This window comes from Sinocyclocheilus rhinocerous, unplaced genomic scaffold (genome assembly GCF_001515625.1).
Source record: "Sinocyclocheilus rhinocerous isolate Xijiao unplaced genomic scaffold, SAMN03320098_v1.1 scaffold397, whole genome shotgun sequence".
Taxonomy (NCBI): domain Eukaryota; kingdom Metazoa; phylum Chordata; class Actinopteri; order Cypriniformes; family Cyprinidae; genus Sinocyclocheilus; species Sinocyclocheilus rhinocerous.
In genome coordinates, this window is record NW_015663491.1 from 611,243 (window position 1) to 626,496 (window position 15,254).

Here is a 15,254-nt window from a genome sequence, read left to right on the forward strand (position 1 = left end):
AGCGAGAATAAAAGTTACGCCGCCTTTCTTTGCGTGAACATTTGGGCGCTGTTATGCAAATCTTCCCACATCGTGACGTAGACATGTGGGGGCGTGTTTAAACGAATGTTTTAGGAGGGCATGGACGAGTCTTAACTTTTATAAAGAATATCTCTTTGAATTTGAGACTTTTGTCTTTGCAACTTTAGGGATCTTATCTATCCACGAACAGCTTGTAACACTCCAAAGAGAAAGGAAAACTTGAAATAGCATCATATGACCCCTTTAAAACAATACAATTAAATGTGTTAAAATATATATTATGAATCCATTTATTACATATAATTTTATATAAATGTTAATTTATTATAATTTATATAAATATTTATTTCTTATATAATTTTTCTTTCTTTTTTTAAGCTGATCTGTTGTTTGAAGCTTTTTTATTGTTGAAATAATGTAAATTATGGAATTAGTGGAAATTATACAGACGTTCAAAAAGTGCACATATTTGGTGATCATAATTTATTAGATGCATCACAGGAACGTAACTGGAAATTACAGCGAAGTGCTCTTCTTTCAGAACAAAGACCATAAAATGGCCCGGGTGGCACTTGAATCTCTCTATCGGCTGCTGTGGGTCTACATGATCCGAATCAAATGTGAAAGCAACACTGCAACACAAAGGTAGCATACTGAAAATCAGAAACATACAAGCCACAATTTAAGAAATATATTTCTAATGTAAGAAATATAATGGATATTTCAAATGCATTACACTGCCAGTGATGATGAAGAGTAAGATTTGATGATGTTGATTCTGATGATTGACATCTGTTAAGATGACGTTTTTATATTTTTATCCATTCCAGCCGCCTCACCTCAATCATATCAACGCTGTTCCCTAAGGGTTCACGGAGCGTCGTTCCTAGAGACATGCCGCTCAACATATTTGTCAAGATAATTCAGTTCATTGCCCAGGTTTGACACCCACACACCTTTGTACACCTGATAAGCATCTAAGAAAATATTAGCTACACATCTATGTTTTTGTGTCATGGCTTTTTCATATAACACACAGTAATATCATCTTTGTTTCTCTCCTTTCTACAGGAAAGGCTGGATTTTGCAATGAAAGAAATAATATGTGATCTGCTGAGTGTTGGAAAATCAGCCAAAGCTTTCAGTTTAAATCCAGAGGTAATGTTTATTCTTAAACACACACCCCCACATGTTTGCTTCAAATGTTCTAATGTTTTTACATGAAGCTTAATTATAAATTCTACCTAAAATGCTAAAAAAAAAATATTATAGAATTAAAATAGTATGTGATTTGCTGAGTGTTGGAAAATGTCTGTATAGCAAAGTAAACTCATACAAATGCATTCATCCCAGTAGACTGAGTTGAGATCTTGTCATGAGAAAATGCATATTTGGTTTATTTTCTGATATCTGTGTGGTGTATGTCCAGAGAATGAACATTGCTCTGAGAGCATTCCTCGTCATAGCCGATAACCTGCAGCAGAAAGATGGTGAACCACCCATGCCGAACACAGGGGCCACTTTGCCTTCTGGGAACACTCTGAAGAAGAAAAAAACCTACCTCAGCAAAACTCTAACTGAGGAGGAAGCAAAACTTATAGGTCAGGCCACTGATATTGCGAACTCCTACTTGTGTGTGCTTGAGTTTGTTGTGCATCTTACAGTTTTTTATAGTCTGGATTGTTTATGCCGTTCCCTGCAGGTATGGCACTGTATTACTCCCAGGTCAGGAAGGCCATTGATAACATCCTGAGGCACTTGGACAAAGAGGTGGGCCGCTGCATGATGCTCACCAATGCCCAGATGCTTAACAAGGAACCTGAGGATATGATCACGTAAGCAGCTGTTTCTGGCCTGTCTCCACCTATTATTTACCTCTGAGTGTAACATGAGTGGGTGAAGGGAAAGCTCACAACCAGACAACATACTGTATGAGTCACATCCAGCCCACACACCCTGTTTAGACAGTTTGACATTCTCTCTTTTTCCTGTTTCCTTTTGTTTCTCACATTGTTTACTTTTGCATAACTCATCCCCTCTCTTTCTCGGGTCAGGGGTGAGAGAAAACCAAAGATTGACTTGTTCCGGACGTGTGTTGCGGCCATTCCCCGTATCCTGCCAGATGGCCTGTCCAAAATTGAGCTCATCGATCTCTTGGCCAGGTGAGGTTCACCACACACCCTTTGACTAAACAATGCACCGTGCAATAAAAAGCTATAATTGTCACTGATTGTTTTTCTTTTTGCATTTTGCAGGCTGACGGTCCACATGGATGATGAACTCAGACTCATTGCCCAGAATTCCCTGCAGAGTCTGCTGCTAGACTTCTCCGACTGGCGAGAAGACGTGCTGTTTGGATACACTAACTTCCTGCTGCGTGAAGTGCAGGACACACAGCAGGGCCTGCAGGACTCGTCTGTTAAACTGCTGCTGCATTTCCTGACGCAGTGGAGGCTGGCGATACAGGCGCCTGGAAAACGCTCGGCGGAGGTATCAGCATTATGTGCCACTTGACGTTTTGCATGAAAATGTTCTCTTTGCTGGCTGTGCTTATTTAGCCAATGTAAACAGTTGTGGGCATGATCATGTGTATGTGTATATATTTGTTGACCTCAGATGGGAACTCACAGCAGCGGGAGCTCCAGACTGCCGCCCGAGCGCAGTCCTCACTCCACGGTGCTGCACGCTGTGGAGGGTCTGGCCCTGCTTCTGCTGTGCTCCTGCCAGACCAGCACCCGCAAACTGGCTGTGTCCGTCCTCCGAGAGATACGCTGCCTGTTTACAGCCATCGGACAAGCCGAGGTAAGACAATCTGCTGGAACTTTAGCAGATTAGGCCAGAAAAACACAACACAAAACCAAGTAATTAAACCAAACAACTAATTAAAGCAGAATTACACAGAACAAGGCAGAATAAAATATAGATAAAGACAGAATATAATAAAAACAGTTAGAATAGAAAAAGACACAATAGAATCTTGCAGAAAAGGGCAATATAGTAAAGAAATAAAGATAGCATAAAATAGAAAAAAGACACAACAGAATACAAGAGAAAGGAACAGAACAGAATAAAATCAGATAGAATAATAAAAGACTAAGTAGTAAAAAAGAAAAAAGAAACAGAACAGAAGATAGCATAGACGAATAAGACAGACAAAACAAAACAGAATCAGATTAGAAAAAAGATGATAGAATAAAAAAAGAACAGAAAAGATATAACAGAATCTGATAAAATAGAAAAAGAAAATAGTGAAGCAAAAAAGATAGCATAGAATAGAAAAAAGATAATAGAATAGAATATGCATAGAATAGAAAATGACAATAGAATAGAGAAATGAAATAGAGTAGACAAGAACAGAAATATAACAAGTAAAATAGAACAGAAATAATTTGAATATAAAAACAATAGTTTGAAAGGGAAAAGAGAATTAAATAGAAAATAAAAGAAATTAGTTTTATAGTTACAGACAAACATACAGATAATAACCAAACATTAGGTTGGCACTAAAGCTTATTGACTGAATGTATTGAATTGCATTTGATGTCATGTGACCAGTTGAAATCATCCTAAATATGCATACACATGAAGTAGATTGATTTTAGACATAATACTAATCAGTACTAGACCTGTTAGTGCAGCATAAACATTATTCAACAAGAGCCTCATGACTGTCATGTGATTCTGCTCTCAGGATGACGATAAATCCATGATCGAGGTTATGGACCAACTGGCCCCCAGCGTGCTGGAGAGTTTCGTCCATGTGGCCGTCTCTGACTCTGTAGGCATTTCTCATTACCCCAGCGGATGTGTTTCTGTTTGTATATCCATATGTTTATGTGTCGTTCTCAGTATTGACCTCTACTTGCATAAAATTGATTTGTGCCACAAGGCTTTTATAGAACGCGGTCAACAAATGTTTCATAACACTCATGCATGCTTGCTCAAGTTCAGCTATTAAAATCTGTGTTCTGTGAAGGCCACCCTGCCCATGAATCATCACGTGGACCTGCAGTGGCTGGTAGAGTGGAACGCACGCTTGGTAAACAGCCACTATGATGTAAAGAGCCCGTCTCACGTATGGATCTTCGCTCAGTCTGTGAAGGACCCCTGGGTGCTCTGCCTCTATAGCTTCCTTAGGCCGGATCACCTCCCTAAGCACTGCTCCACCGCGCTCAGCTACGCCTGGCCCTATGCATTCACACGTCTACAGCTGCTTATGCCGCTAGTTGACCCAAAGTGAGTATTTACATTATCTTTACTCTTAAAACTTGCCGTTTTGATGATTTTTAGCACGAGTGCTGTCAGAAAAAATTGTTTAAAGAATAGACATTCATGTCCCCAGTAGAAATTATTTTTGAGCCCCTTTCTCTGGTCCCACCCACAGCAGTCCCGTTTATGCCAAAAAGACCAGCACGCCTGGTCCAGCCGATGGCTATGTGACGCTGTGGAGGAATTACCTGATATTGTGCCTCGGTGTTGCCAAACCTAGTATCATGAGTCCAGGTCACCTGAGAGCCTCTACACCTGAAATCATGGCTACCACACCTGATGGCAGTGTCACGTATGACAACAAGGTACATTACACCCATAGCAGTCATGATTTGGAAAATGAAAGAACTGTGATGTCATGAGAACATGTATGTGTTTATGATCAGGTGATAGGCACACCATCAGTGGCGTGGCTCCTGAAACAGCTGGTTCCTCTCATGAGATCGGAGAGTTTAGAGATCACTGAGTCTCTAGTCCTTGGCTTTGGACGAACAAATTCCCTTGTGTTCAGGTATTGTTTTTAATAAAGAAGCTTCTTTCTGAACCCAGTGTACTATTTAGCATATTTGTGTCCAAAACCAGATTTTCATAGTTTTCATAGGGTTATTTCTTAAACCAGGGCAGTTTTACATCAAATATATCAAAGAACTCAGGAAACTGCTCTGGTCTTTTGCCACACACAGTGAGGAAGCTATGAAAAATATGTGTTTGAGAACAGCAAATGAAAAGAGCAGCAAGTAATGTGTGTGTCAAACAAAATAGCAGAGATGACTGTCATTCCATTCTGATGTGTGCCGTTATTTAGAAGTGGACAGATATCTACAGATTCCGCAAGACTCTACTAGTAGTTCACTGAAGCAAAGGCAGTGTTGTTATTGTTAACTAAATCTAGAACTATTAAAAAATGTTTTCAGTCATTTGAATGCAGGTGAAACAAAATATAAATATTAGATGAAAAGCTATTAGAATCATAGAATTTAAAAAACTATTTGAACTATTAGAATGTTAGAATTCAATGAAATTGGAAATGTTGCCCTGGCAACTACCTAAAAATAGATAAGTTTAACATAAACTACTAAAATGACTAAGGTACGCTAAAAATAAATATTAACTAAATTAAAATTACAGAAAATATAAAAATAAAAGCTAATTAAAAATATTAATAAATACTATAGCATTGTATAAAAATACTAGAATAACACTGAGCACAAACTATTTAATGTAACTTAAAGGTTTTTCAACCCTAGACATACTGATTTTAATTTTGACTTATTATGTCAGTTATGAATTCATAGCAGCACACTGCATAATAAAGCCATATTCCCACCAGGCTTTGGAGTCAAAAACATATTTATGGAAATATTTATGTTGCTTTCATTCTGCGGATTTCTCATGACTGTTTCATACATGTGTGTTTGATTAGGGAGCTGGTGGAAGAACTCCATCCTCTAATGAAAGAAGCTCTGGAGAGGAGACCTGAGGTGAGAGCTCTGTCTAATGCAGCTCTTTGGAAACGTTGGAAACCGCACAAATAACGTAATGGTCCATAGTGCAGTGGCAGTGCTCATGCACATTAGATGTAAATTGACTCTCTCTGTGTTGTTCTTTCTTTCTGTCTCTGTAGAATAAGAAGCGTAGAGAGCGGAGAGATCTGCTCCGGCTGCAGCTGCTGCGTATCTTTGAGCTTCTTGCTGACTCAGGGGTCATCAGTGACAGGTGAACTTGTCCACTCTCCCCACCAGGCCAGTTTTGTGGACTTAAATAGTCAAATCCTGGGTTTACCTTTCTAAACTGATCTTATTTCACAACAAAGCAGGTCTTTGACCTCTGTTAAATTAAAAAGGGAAAGGGAAAGTCTTGTAAAAATCCCTTGTGCATCTGTTTTCTTCTCTGCAGTACCAATGGGGCGTTGGAACGAGATTCCCTGGCTCTAGGAGCCCTTTTCCTGGAGTATGTCGATCTGACACGGATGCTCTTAGAAGCAGAGAATGACAAAGAGCTGGACATTTTGAAAGACATGAGAGCTCATTTCAGTGGAATGGTGGCAAACCTCATCCAGTGTGTTCCAAGTAATGCACGGAGCCATTATTTTGAATATCCCTTATCTCTTTTAGGATTTAAAAATTAGCATTAGCATCTCAAATATCTTTCCCAGTGTACAATAAATACTGGAAATACTCCCAAATATACTCCATAATACCAAAGACCATAATGAGAGTGGGTCAGATATTTTAGCTGATATAATAGAGCCATTGATACATGGGTCTTGGTGTCTAAGGTTATCCAAACAAGCTGCCTTTTCAAAGGCTCAGTAGGCTCTAACACTGAATGAGTCACTTATTAAAGGCCCAGGAGCAGAGCTACGAATAGAACCGTTCTGGCTCTGATTAATACATGCTGACTGACCAAGAAAACCCTCAGACCAGCAAAGCACAACATCCCCTCTGACACACAAGCAGCCTACATAAGCCCACCAGAAGCCCTGCATCACAGCTAGCTCTCAAATCAAAAGATGGTTGTGAGGTAGGGCTGTTTAATGTTAACATACTGAAAAAATGAGATTGGTATTTTTTATGAATAAATATGACAAACTCAAAAGTGACAGTAAAGACATTTATAATGTCAAAAAAGAGTTTTATTTCAAATAAATTATGCTCTTTTGAACTTTCTATTCATCAACAGAAAAAAAGTATCAGTTTTCATAAAAGTGTTACATACTGTATATATTAAAATTATTTAAAAAGTACCAAATCAGCATATTAAGATGATTTCTGAAGCATTATGTGACATATATAAAACAGTTATTTTAAATTGTAATAATATTTCACAATTTTCTTTAAATTGAATGTAGATTTGGTTGGCATAAGAAACTTCTTTTAAAAGCTTAAAAAATCTTACCAACCCAAACTTTTAAACTGTAATGTTGAACAATAACAGTTAATTTTTTTATTTTAAGTTGCCTGACCAAACATGTTTTACACTGTACCAAGCTGAGAGCAGAGATATTAAAAAATTTTCCTCAAGTTTCATTGGTGTTTTTCTCTTTAGTCCACAACAGGCGGTTATTGTTCCCCCAGCAGAGCTTGAGGCATCACCTCTTCATTCTCTTCAGCCAGTGGGCCGGACCCTTCAGTGTCATGTTCACACCTTTGGACCGCTATAGTGATCGCAACCATCAGATCACACGCTACCAGTACTGCGCTTTGAAGGTAAACCTGGATTAAAAATCTGGCAAGGCATTTTATAAAACGAGACTTTATTTTCTCATACTTGGCATATAGATAGACATATCTTGTAATTAAAGAAAGAGGAAGTTTAGAATTTGTTCGGTGCCATTTGTCTCTTTGGCTCATGTCACTTGAAGGAAGAAAAGATACAGTCATGTTAGCAGTACTAAAGTGAAAACATTTGAAATTCAATCTGGAAAGTACCTGTATGCTCAATTAAAAACTGGCGGGTGTCTTGCGGAAAATTCTCCAAGCTCTCTACACACTCTTTGTCCAAAAAGGCATGCACTTGGCAGTACCAGATGCTCTGACCTTTTTTTTTTTAGTGGAAGGTGTGAAAAGCCTATTCTGTGTGTGTCACAATGGATCAGGCCTGTTAGAAAGAAGTACCTTGTGTGTTAAGTTTAAAAGCAGTGTGTAATTTCAGTCTCATGATGAAGATTCATTTTAAAGTCTTATTCCTGTCGGAACTGTGGTTTGTCCACATGCTCCAAACCATTGAGCTCTGTTATGAGATTTTCTTTGATGTAATGCTTTGTTTCTTTGTGTACATGGTTTGTTGTCAGGCTATGTCAGCGGTATTATGCTGTGGCCCTGTGTTCGATAACGTGGGCCTTTCTACAGACGGATACCTGTACAAGTGGCTGGACAATATCTTAGCCTGCCATGATCTCCGGGTAAGCATTCACTTGCTCCTTTTTATTTTTGGAACGGTTCCTGTGTCAGCTGTAGTCTTTGTCTTAACCTGTTGATGCTGAACAGGCTTCCTGTTTAAATTTTATAGCTGCTTTTTATCAGGTCTAATACCTGTCATTAAAACTTAACCAACAAGCCTGTCAGGACTGGCCTGTGAGCACATTTTGTTTTATTTGCTTTTCTGCTTTATTGACTTTATTGATTCTGTGTTGTCAACCATTTAAATGAGTTTTATCTGGTTTGTTTAGGTTTGCAATTAAAGTTTAAATTAATGACTAGCACATTGGAATAACTTTAATTCTGCTTTGATTATGTGAAAAGCACAAATTTAAACACTCACGTTTATATCACCGCCCTGGGCTGCAGGTGCATCGGCTGGGCTGTGAGGTTGTTATCTTGCTCCTGGAACTGAACCCAGATCAGGTGAATCTTTTTAACTGGGCTGTGGATCGCTGCTTCACTGGATCATACCAGCTCGCTTCAGGGTGCTTCAAAGCTATTGCTACTGTGTGTGGTAGCAGGTAATTGGAGCCTTCCTCATTGCCATGGTCACCTTTAATGACATTTTCAGAAAGCAGATCATACATTTTTTTAAATTTGTGTTTTGTTCTTACTTTTCAGGAATTATCCGTGTGACATCGTGACCCTTTTGAATCTGGTGTTGTTTAAGTCATCTGACACAAGCAGAGAGATTTACGAGATATCCATGCAGCTCATGCAGGTACCTGATGCATTTTTTTTCAATCAGTTGTTCAGATTTTTACTTGCCTTTCTTGTATTTTCTATGGCTGAAAGATTTATTTATGCATGTTTTTATAAGTGTTAGAAAGTAATGTATATACAAGTTTTCCCTCCAAAAATAAATAAATAAATACATTGCTTGCTCTAAAATATTTTTTTCAAATTTTTTTTCTGTGTCATGCAGGTTCTAGAGTCCAAGTTGTCCGTTTACTCAAAGAGGATTGTGGGGCAGAAATCAGGAAATATCCTGTATGGCACACATGGTCCTTTACCGCCACTATACAGCGTCTCTCTCTTCCAGCTCTCAAATCAGCTGGCCTGCATGTATCCTGAACTCACCCTGCCACTCTTCTCAGGTAGGGTGTGCATGTCTGTGTCTGTGACACACTTACTCATGCTTTACAAGGAATAGCTCTTAGCCACATGTTTGGATGCGTCACCAAACTGTTGCTCCACCAAAAGCAAATCAACACCTACATGCAAAAGAATGGGCCTGGTTGAACGTGCTCTGTTATTGTTCTGCAGCTCAACTTTTGACCTTGCACTAAACCTGCCCACTAATTTTTTTATCCGCAATCATTTCACACATGCAGAGGTCAGCCAGAGGTTCTCCACCACTCACCCTAACGGCAGACAGATCATGCTGACCTACCTGCTGCCGTGGCTGAACAATATAGAGCTGGTTGATACAGGACTGCTTCCCCCGACCTCCAGCCCGTGCACTCCAGAGGAAGAGGCTCGTGAGCAGTCTGACAACCTGGGAATCACCCACAGGCTCAAAGGCAACGGTTGGGGCTCTCTGCAGGCCACCTCACTGGTCCTAAACAACCTCATGTTCATGACCGCAAAGGTGAGAGGCACTGCATTGTGTAAATAGCCAGTTGTGGTAATGACTCAACCCATCCAAGTGAAAAAGGCTCAAATTACTGTAGATATCTTTAATATCTCAGTTGAATCTACCAGACTGCAAAGAGGATGAGGAGGAGAGGAAGACTAAATTATGATTATTTATGACGTTTATGGCAAGAATTATTGCCTTACATTACACAATGCTATAATACAGTGCAATGAAAGTGTTGAAAATGACCTCTTTGAAGATTCGGCAATCAACTAAAATGTTGTTTTTGTGTGGTTTTCCATCAGTATGGAGATGAAGTCCCAGGTCCTGAGATGGAGAATGCCTGGAATGCTATTGTGGCCAATGACAAGTGGAGTAACAACCTGAGAATAACGCTGCAGTTCCTCATAAGCTTGTGTGGAGTCAGCAGTGACACTACACTGCTGCCTTATGTAAGGAAAACACACATATGGACACTCTTTTAATCATTATATGTTTATAATGGACTAAATTTGTTTCGAACTGTTTTTAGATTAAGAAAGTGGTGATATATCTGTGTCGAAACAACACCATTCAGACCATGGAGGAGCTGCTCTTTGAGCTTCAGCAGACAGACCCGGTAAACCCAGTGGTCCTACACTGTGACAACCCACCGTTTTACCGCTTTGTTGCCAGCAACAAAACCTCTGTTGTGGCTTCAGGTGAGGCACATATCCCTTGGGGGGTTTGGCAGCTTTTTTTTTTATTTTCAATGCAATGTCAGAAGAAATGTATTTCTTAATAAATGTAAGATTTTTCAGAAGAGAAGATCTATAATCTGTAAATTATTCAAAGCAGTAATTCAATTAATACATAATTCAGTATGCAAATTAACATATAGTCGCTTATAAATGTAGTACTAGCTCAGTTTAGCAGTGACAGTTCTTTGGCTTTGGTCCATTCCATTGCAGAACCCTGGGTTGAGCTGTATTGAATGCTTTGAATTTTATAACCCAATGTATGGTTCTGACTAGGGATGGGGCCCGATACTGAGCTCCTGTACTCGTACTCGTACTCGTTAAAATGCCCCGATACCAAAGGCCGATACCACAGCATGTGATCAGTGTCATATTCAGACAAAGATACACCGACAACAGAACAACAAACAGCAGAATGGAGTTATTAGATATTAAGGATGTCTACGAAGTATATGTATGCAATTAATATAATGTTAAACATTCAGTATTAATGCCTGTATAGGTGACGTACGCGAGCTGATAAGCAAAACACGCTGAGTGGATTGAGCGTGCGGCGGCGCAGATGCGCGAGCTTGTCGAACGAATATCCCTTTCTCACAGACATCACTGTTTGTAGTTCGGTTGGATGTCAAAAACAAGTGAGTAAACCAATGCACAAGTTAATTAACGGTAAGGAGAGAGAGAGGGAGAGAGAGAGAGAGAGAGAGAGAGAGAGAGAACGCACTTCTGTTGCGTGATCTTTTTTTATGTTCGCTCACTTAGCAGACGCATAATTTGGATTAAAACTAAATCGTAAATATAAAAAAAAATGTATAGGGGCATTTGCTATAAACATAATTTATTTTCAACCTTAAGCATGACACGACTTTATGGCGAAAGTGAAACTATCAGCCAGTGTGAAATGCGCTAGGCTGTACTGTACTTGTCCCTCTCATTCTGCACAATACAAATGCGTGCGCGCGTTGCGCATGTTTTGCTTGCTTCATGAGTGTTTCTGCATTATATGAGTCGCTTTAGAATATAAATCGCAGCACGTTTCAGATGGAAAAAAACGCGCCTTATGTTTCTGAAAATATCGATTTATAGCGAGTGGTTCCCTGCGTTATTACAGCAAAATGCGTGATTACAGTACTGAGCCACTGCAATGGAGCAGCTCTAATGCCATTAAATTAAAAATGATGTACCATAGAGCAAAAAAAATAAAAATGAAATAAATTTAGGTTTGACTGTATCTATTTGCTAAATGACGTTAACCAACTAACATTATACATATTATTTTCATTTCTGTACCCATTATTTTAAAAATGTATTGGTAACTTTAAAAATACCGGTATCGGTACTCGGTATCGGCAAGTACCAAAAATAAAAGTATCGGTATCGGGCGAGTACTGGAAAAAGTGGTATCGGTGCATCCCTAGTTCTGACCTAATAATAGTTAAATATTCAGTTTTTTGTTTGTTTGCAAAGGCACAACATCTAGCAGCAATACGGTAGTGGCCGGGCAAGAAAACTTCCAGGAGACAGATGAGGCAAAGATGGTCAGAGAGAATGAAGACAGGTAGATCTTTCTTCATGTAACTTTGATTTCCTTAAAAAAATAAAGAAAAAGACTGAAAAAAAAATCTAATTATTTTAATACACTAAATTCTCCAAAACACATGGGCTGTAAGTTCTCATCCACCACATATATACTAAGTAGGCAGCTACTGAACAGCCAATTAATACATGTTATGTCAATATGCATGTGCATTTTATGTTCCCTAACATGTATTTTGTGCACACATTTTCCCAGGTTAAGCAATGCAGCCCGGGCTCATAACCGCCTGGAATCACGCTACAGCAACAGCTCAGGAGGTTCTTACGATGAGGAGAAGAGTAAGTTCTTCATCTGACCTGTATTATGGATGTAGTTATGGACAACTTTACGGTTCACAGAGCCGTGTGTGACACTCCAGACTTTATAAGTTACAGTCAGTAATCCCCCAGATTACCAGAACAGAGCAACAGATGGTTCACAGCTTTCAATCCACACACTGACACATATGACTAAGGATACATTTACACTCATTGTTTTACAGCTTTAAATTTCTAACAGCTGACAACTGTACATGTGACTTACCTTTTGGTGCATACTGTATATACCAATAATACATGCTCACTAGAGCATTGCGTCTCCGTATTAAGGAATTCGGTACTGAAATTAAGGTCATGATATATGCCTTTGTCTGTGTATTCTCTCATGCATGTGCATGTCAACTAGTTGTGCACGCACGCGTATTTGTGAGTTTTGGGTGTGGGAGCTGCCAGCTTTTGTCCTGCCTACATACCTGCCATGACAGCTGATGGCCGAGTGGCAAGATGGCAGCTCTAATGGAGATGAATGATAAGTTAATTGCATGATGCGCTCTGAATCGACTCATCGCACCAGATGGTAATATGAAGTGACAGAGTGAAATTCCTCTTTAATTTAAATGAATAATTAATTAAAATGCATTAATTTATTATTTAATTTTAATGCATTAATCATTTTTATTCAAAATCATCAGTTTATTTAGAATTATTAATTTTGTAGATTAATATAAAGATTAAATAACATATAATACTTTATGATAGTGGACATTTCAAGAAAATTTTAGAAATATTTCCTGATTTATTTTGGTTATAGAAACTCAGATACAGATGATTCGACTAATTTGATGTTAAATTGTATGTAACACTATAGACACATTTCAAAATGTTTCTAATTATAAAGCTTTCTGGAATACTTGATTGTGATTGGTCAGTCATAGCATTCTGTGTATTTTTTTACCATTGTGTCCTACATAACTGTGCCGGTTTCACATATCTTGTATCACTCTGGTCTATTTCTACTTTCTGGAGTCAATATTTAATGCCAATTTATTCAATTATGGTATTTGGTATGGTATTTTGGTTACCCTGTTCACGTTGGTGTCCTAGTAACTCTGTTTTACTGTAATGCCCAGCTGAGTTTTGACTCCTATTGTGTGTGTTAACAGATGACCCTTTACCTCCGTATGCTGCCTGGTTGATCAGTGTATTGGAGAGTAACAGACCTCAGCCTCTTCCCATGCCTGTGAACGGAGGCTGTTGGGCCCCGTTGGTGGACTACCTGCCCGAGACCATCACCCCACGGGGACCCCTTCACAGGTACCAGCCGAGCCTTACTTATGCTTTTGTCTTCCTTTGCATTTTAATGAAGTCAGACTGAATGAGAATGGAGATTTATGAAAGGTCTTAAATGTCCAACCCTCCTACTCTCAAAACATTTACACAGACGTACATGGATTTACATCATAAACTCATCCTTACACAGTTGCTTTTGTTCATGTGCAGCGAATGGATTTTATTAAGCCAATCCCATAAAACCCACTTGTGTTAGTTTGCTCTAGCATTTTACAGCAGTTGCCCACAACTCTGTTTTGTTTACAAGAGAGGAGCTGTTGTTCCGTTACCATGACAAAAGTTCTTACCAGCATCCTCCTGACGTTCAATGATTTTTCAGGAGGGAGGTACAGACGGTCAGGCATGCATCAAAGGATGGTGCAACAACATATTTGGGATTTTTATAAAATATCTGTCAAGTTCATCAGATCTGTGCAGACTCGCACTGACACCTGAAGAGTCGGATATTCATCAAAACTCATGAGTTATTGAAAATATGAGCAGAATAGCATAACAGGAATACCTGCTAAAAGTAAACTCCCCTCTTTGTTTTCTGTCTGGATATGCGCAAGCCAAATGAAGAGCCATCTGTCTATACCAGTCGGTAATTTAATGGATCTTGAATTTAATTAGGTGATTCACAGTCACAGCTGGGCTTGACCCTGTATGCCTTCATTTTAGACTTTTTTGCCATTTTGATAGATAAAATAGCAAAAGGAGGATGGGAAATAATGGACAGAAGAGATCCAATCAAGATTGTGAAATGTTGCATGCCAGATTCGAACTTGCATCATCCACATGAGCACTAGGCCACAGTTCCCTGTCTTATTATATATGTACATCTTTCAGTGGATGCTGCAACCAATCAGGTTAAGTATGTAACACTATTCTTGTTACATGTGTGTGCCGGCAGGTGTAACATAGCTGTGATCTTCATGACGGAGATGGTGGTGGACCACAGCGTCAGAGAAGACTGGGCGCTACACCTGCCGCTGCTTCTTCATGCTCTCTTCCTAGGTAAGAACTCTTTTATTTTCTCTTTCTCACCTCATCTTTTTATCTCACTTTTTTCAGTGTTATTAAAATGTGGAGAACCCCCTGATCTAGACTGTACCTTTTTTAGCTAAAAGATATGAGGGAGTTTATGTTTGGATTTCTCTCCGTGAGAACGCACTCACATCTTTGGTCTGGTCTACTGTATATAGTGCCCGCATTCTCCACCGTAATTCACCCCAGCAGTCTGTCTGAATAACACAGCACAACAATGCCAGAAATGTGAAAAATGTGTGTGATGGAAAACGAGGAGGAGAAGGAAAGAAAGAGGGGGCTGGCAAAATGCCATCTACTCATGGCTTATCTCTCTCAGACTCTTGATGTCGTCAGCACCTCTCGCCCACAACATGATCCTCTTTATGTCTTTTGGCACACCTGTGATATTTTGTTTTTCGGCCAGAAATATAGAGCATAACAGTGACTGTTCACTTTTTCAATGCCCTTTGTTTTTCCTTAAAAAAAGATTTGTAAGCTCAGTAATGGATCACA

At 39.1% G+C, this 15,254-nt stretch overlaps 1 protein-coding gene across 10 annotated transcripts in view; it reads left to right on the forward strand.

Annotated features, from left to right (window-relative positions):
* Window positions 1-15,254, forward strand: part of LOC107728845 (protein furry homolog) — a 69,395-nt gene that overhangs the window by 37,062 nt on the left and 17,079 nt on the right. For all 10 annotated transcript variants that reach the window (XM_016539130.1, XM_016539131.1, XM_016539122.1 and 7 more), the window contains 27 exons: window positions 563-666; window positions 852-960; window positions 1,093-1,179; window positions 1,451-1,622; window positions 1,724-1,856; window positions 2,076-2,183; window positions 2,277-2,511; window positions 2,638-2,823; window positions 3,713-3,799; window positions 3,998-4,257; window positions 4,406-4,595; window positions 4,677-4,801; window positions 5,714-5,771; window positions 5,915-6,006; window positions 6,187-6,359; window positions 7,339-7,499; window positions 8,084-8,194; window positions 8,580-8,734; window positions 8,835-8,934; window positions 9,139-9,310; window positions 9,548-9,804; window positions 10,098-10,244; window positions 10,325-10,493; window positions 11,997-12,087; window positions 12,322-12,404; window positions 13,547-13,697; window positions 14,626-14,729. In XM_016539130.1, coding sequence (XP_016394616.1) covers window positions 563-666; window positions 852-960; window positions 1,093-1,179; window positions 1,451-1,622; window positions 1,724-1,856; window positions 2,076-2,183; window positions 2,277-2,511; window positions 2,638-2,823; window positions 3,713-3,799; window positions 3,998-4,257; window positions 4,406-4,595; window positions 4,677-4,801; window positions 5,714-5,771; window positions 5,915-6,006; window positions 6,187-6,359; window positions 7,339-7,499; window positions 8,084-8,194; window positions 8,580-8,734; window positions 8,835-8,934; window positions 9,139-9,310; window positions 9,548-9,804; window positions 10,098-10,244; window positions 10,325-10,493; window positions 11,997-12,087; window positions 12,322-12,404; window positions 13,547-13,697; window positions 14,626-14,729 — 3,820 coding nt within the window. The remainder of the gene's footprint in view (window positions 1-562; window positions 667-851; window positions 961-1,092; window positions 1,180-1,450; window positions 1,623-1,723; window positions 1,857-2,075; window positions 2,184-2,276; window positions 2,512-2,637; window positions 2,824-3,712; window positions 3,800-3,997; window positions 4,258-4,405; window positions 4,596-4,676; window positions 4,802-5,713; window positions 5,772-5,914; window positions 6,007-6,186; window positions 6,360-7,338; window positions 7,500-8,083; window positions 8,195-8,579; window positions 8,735-8,834; window positions 8,935-9,138; window positions 9,311-9,547; window positions 9,805-10,097; window positions 10,245-10,324; window positions 10,494-11,996; window positions 12,088-12,321; window positions 12,405-13,546; window positions 13,698-14,625; window positions 14,730-15,254) is intronic.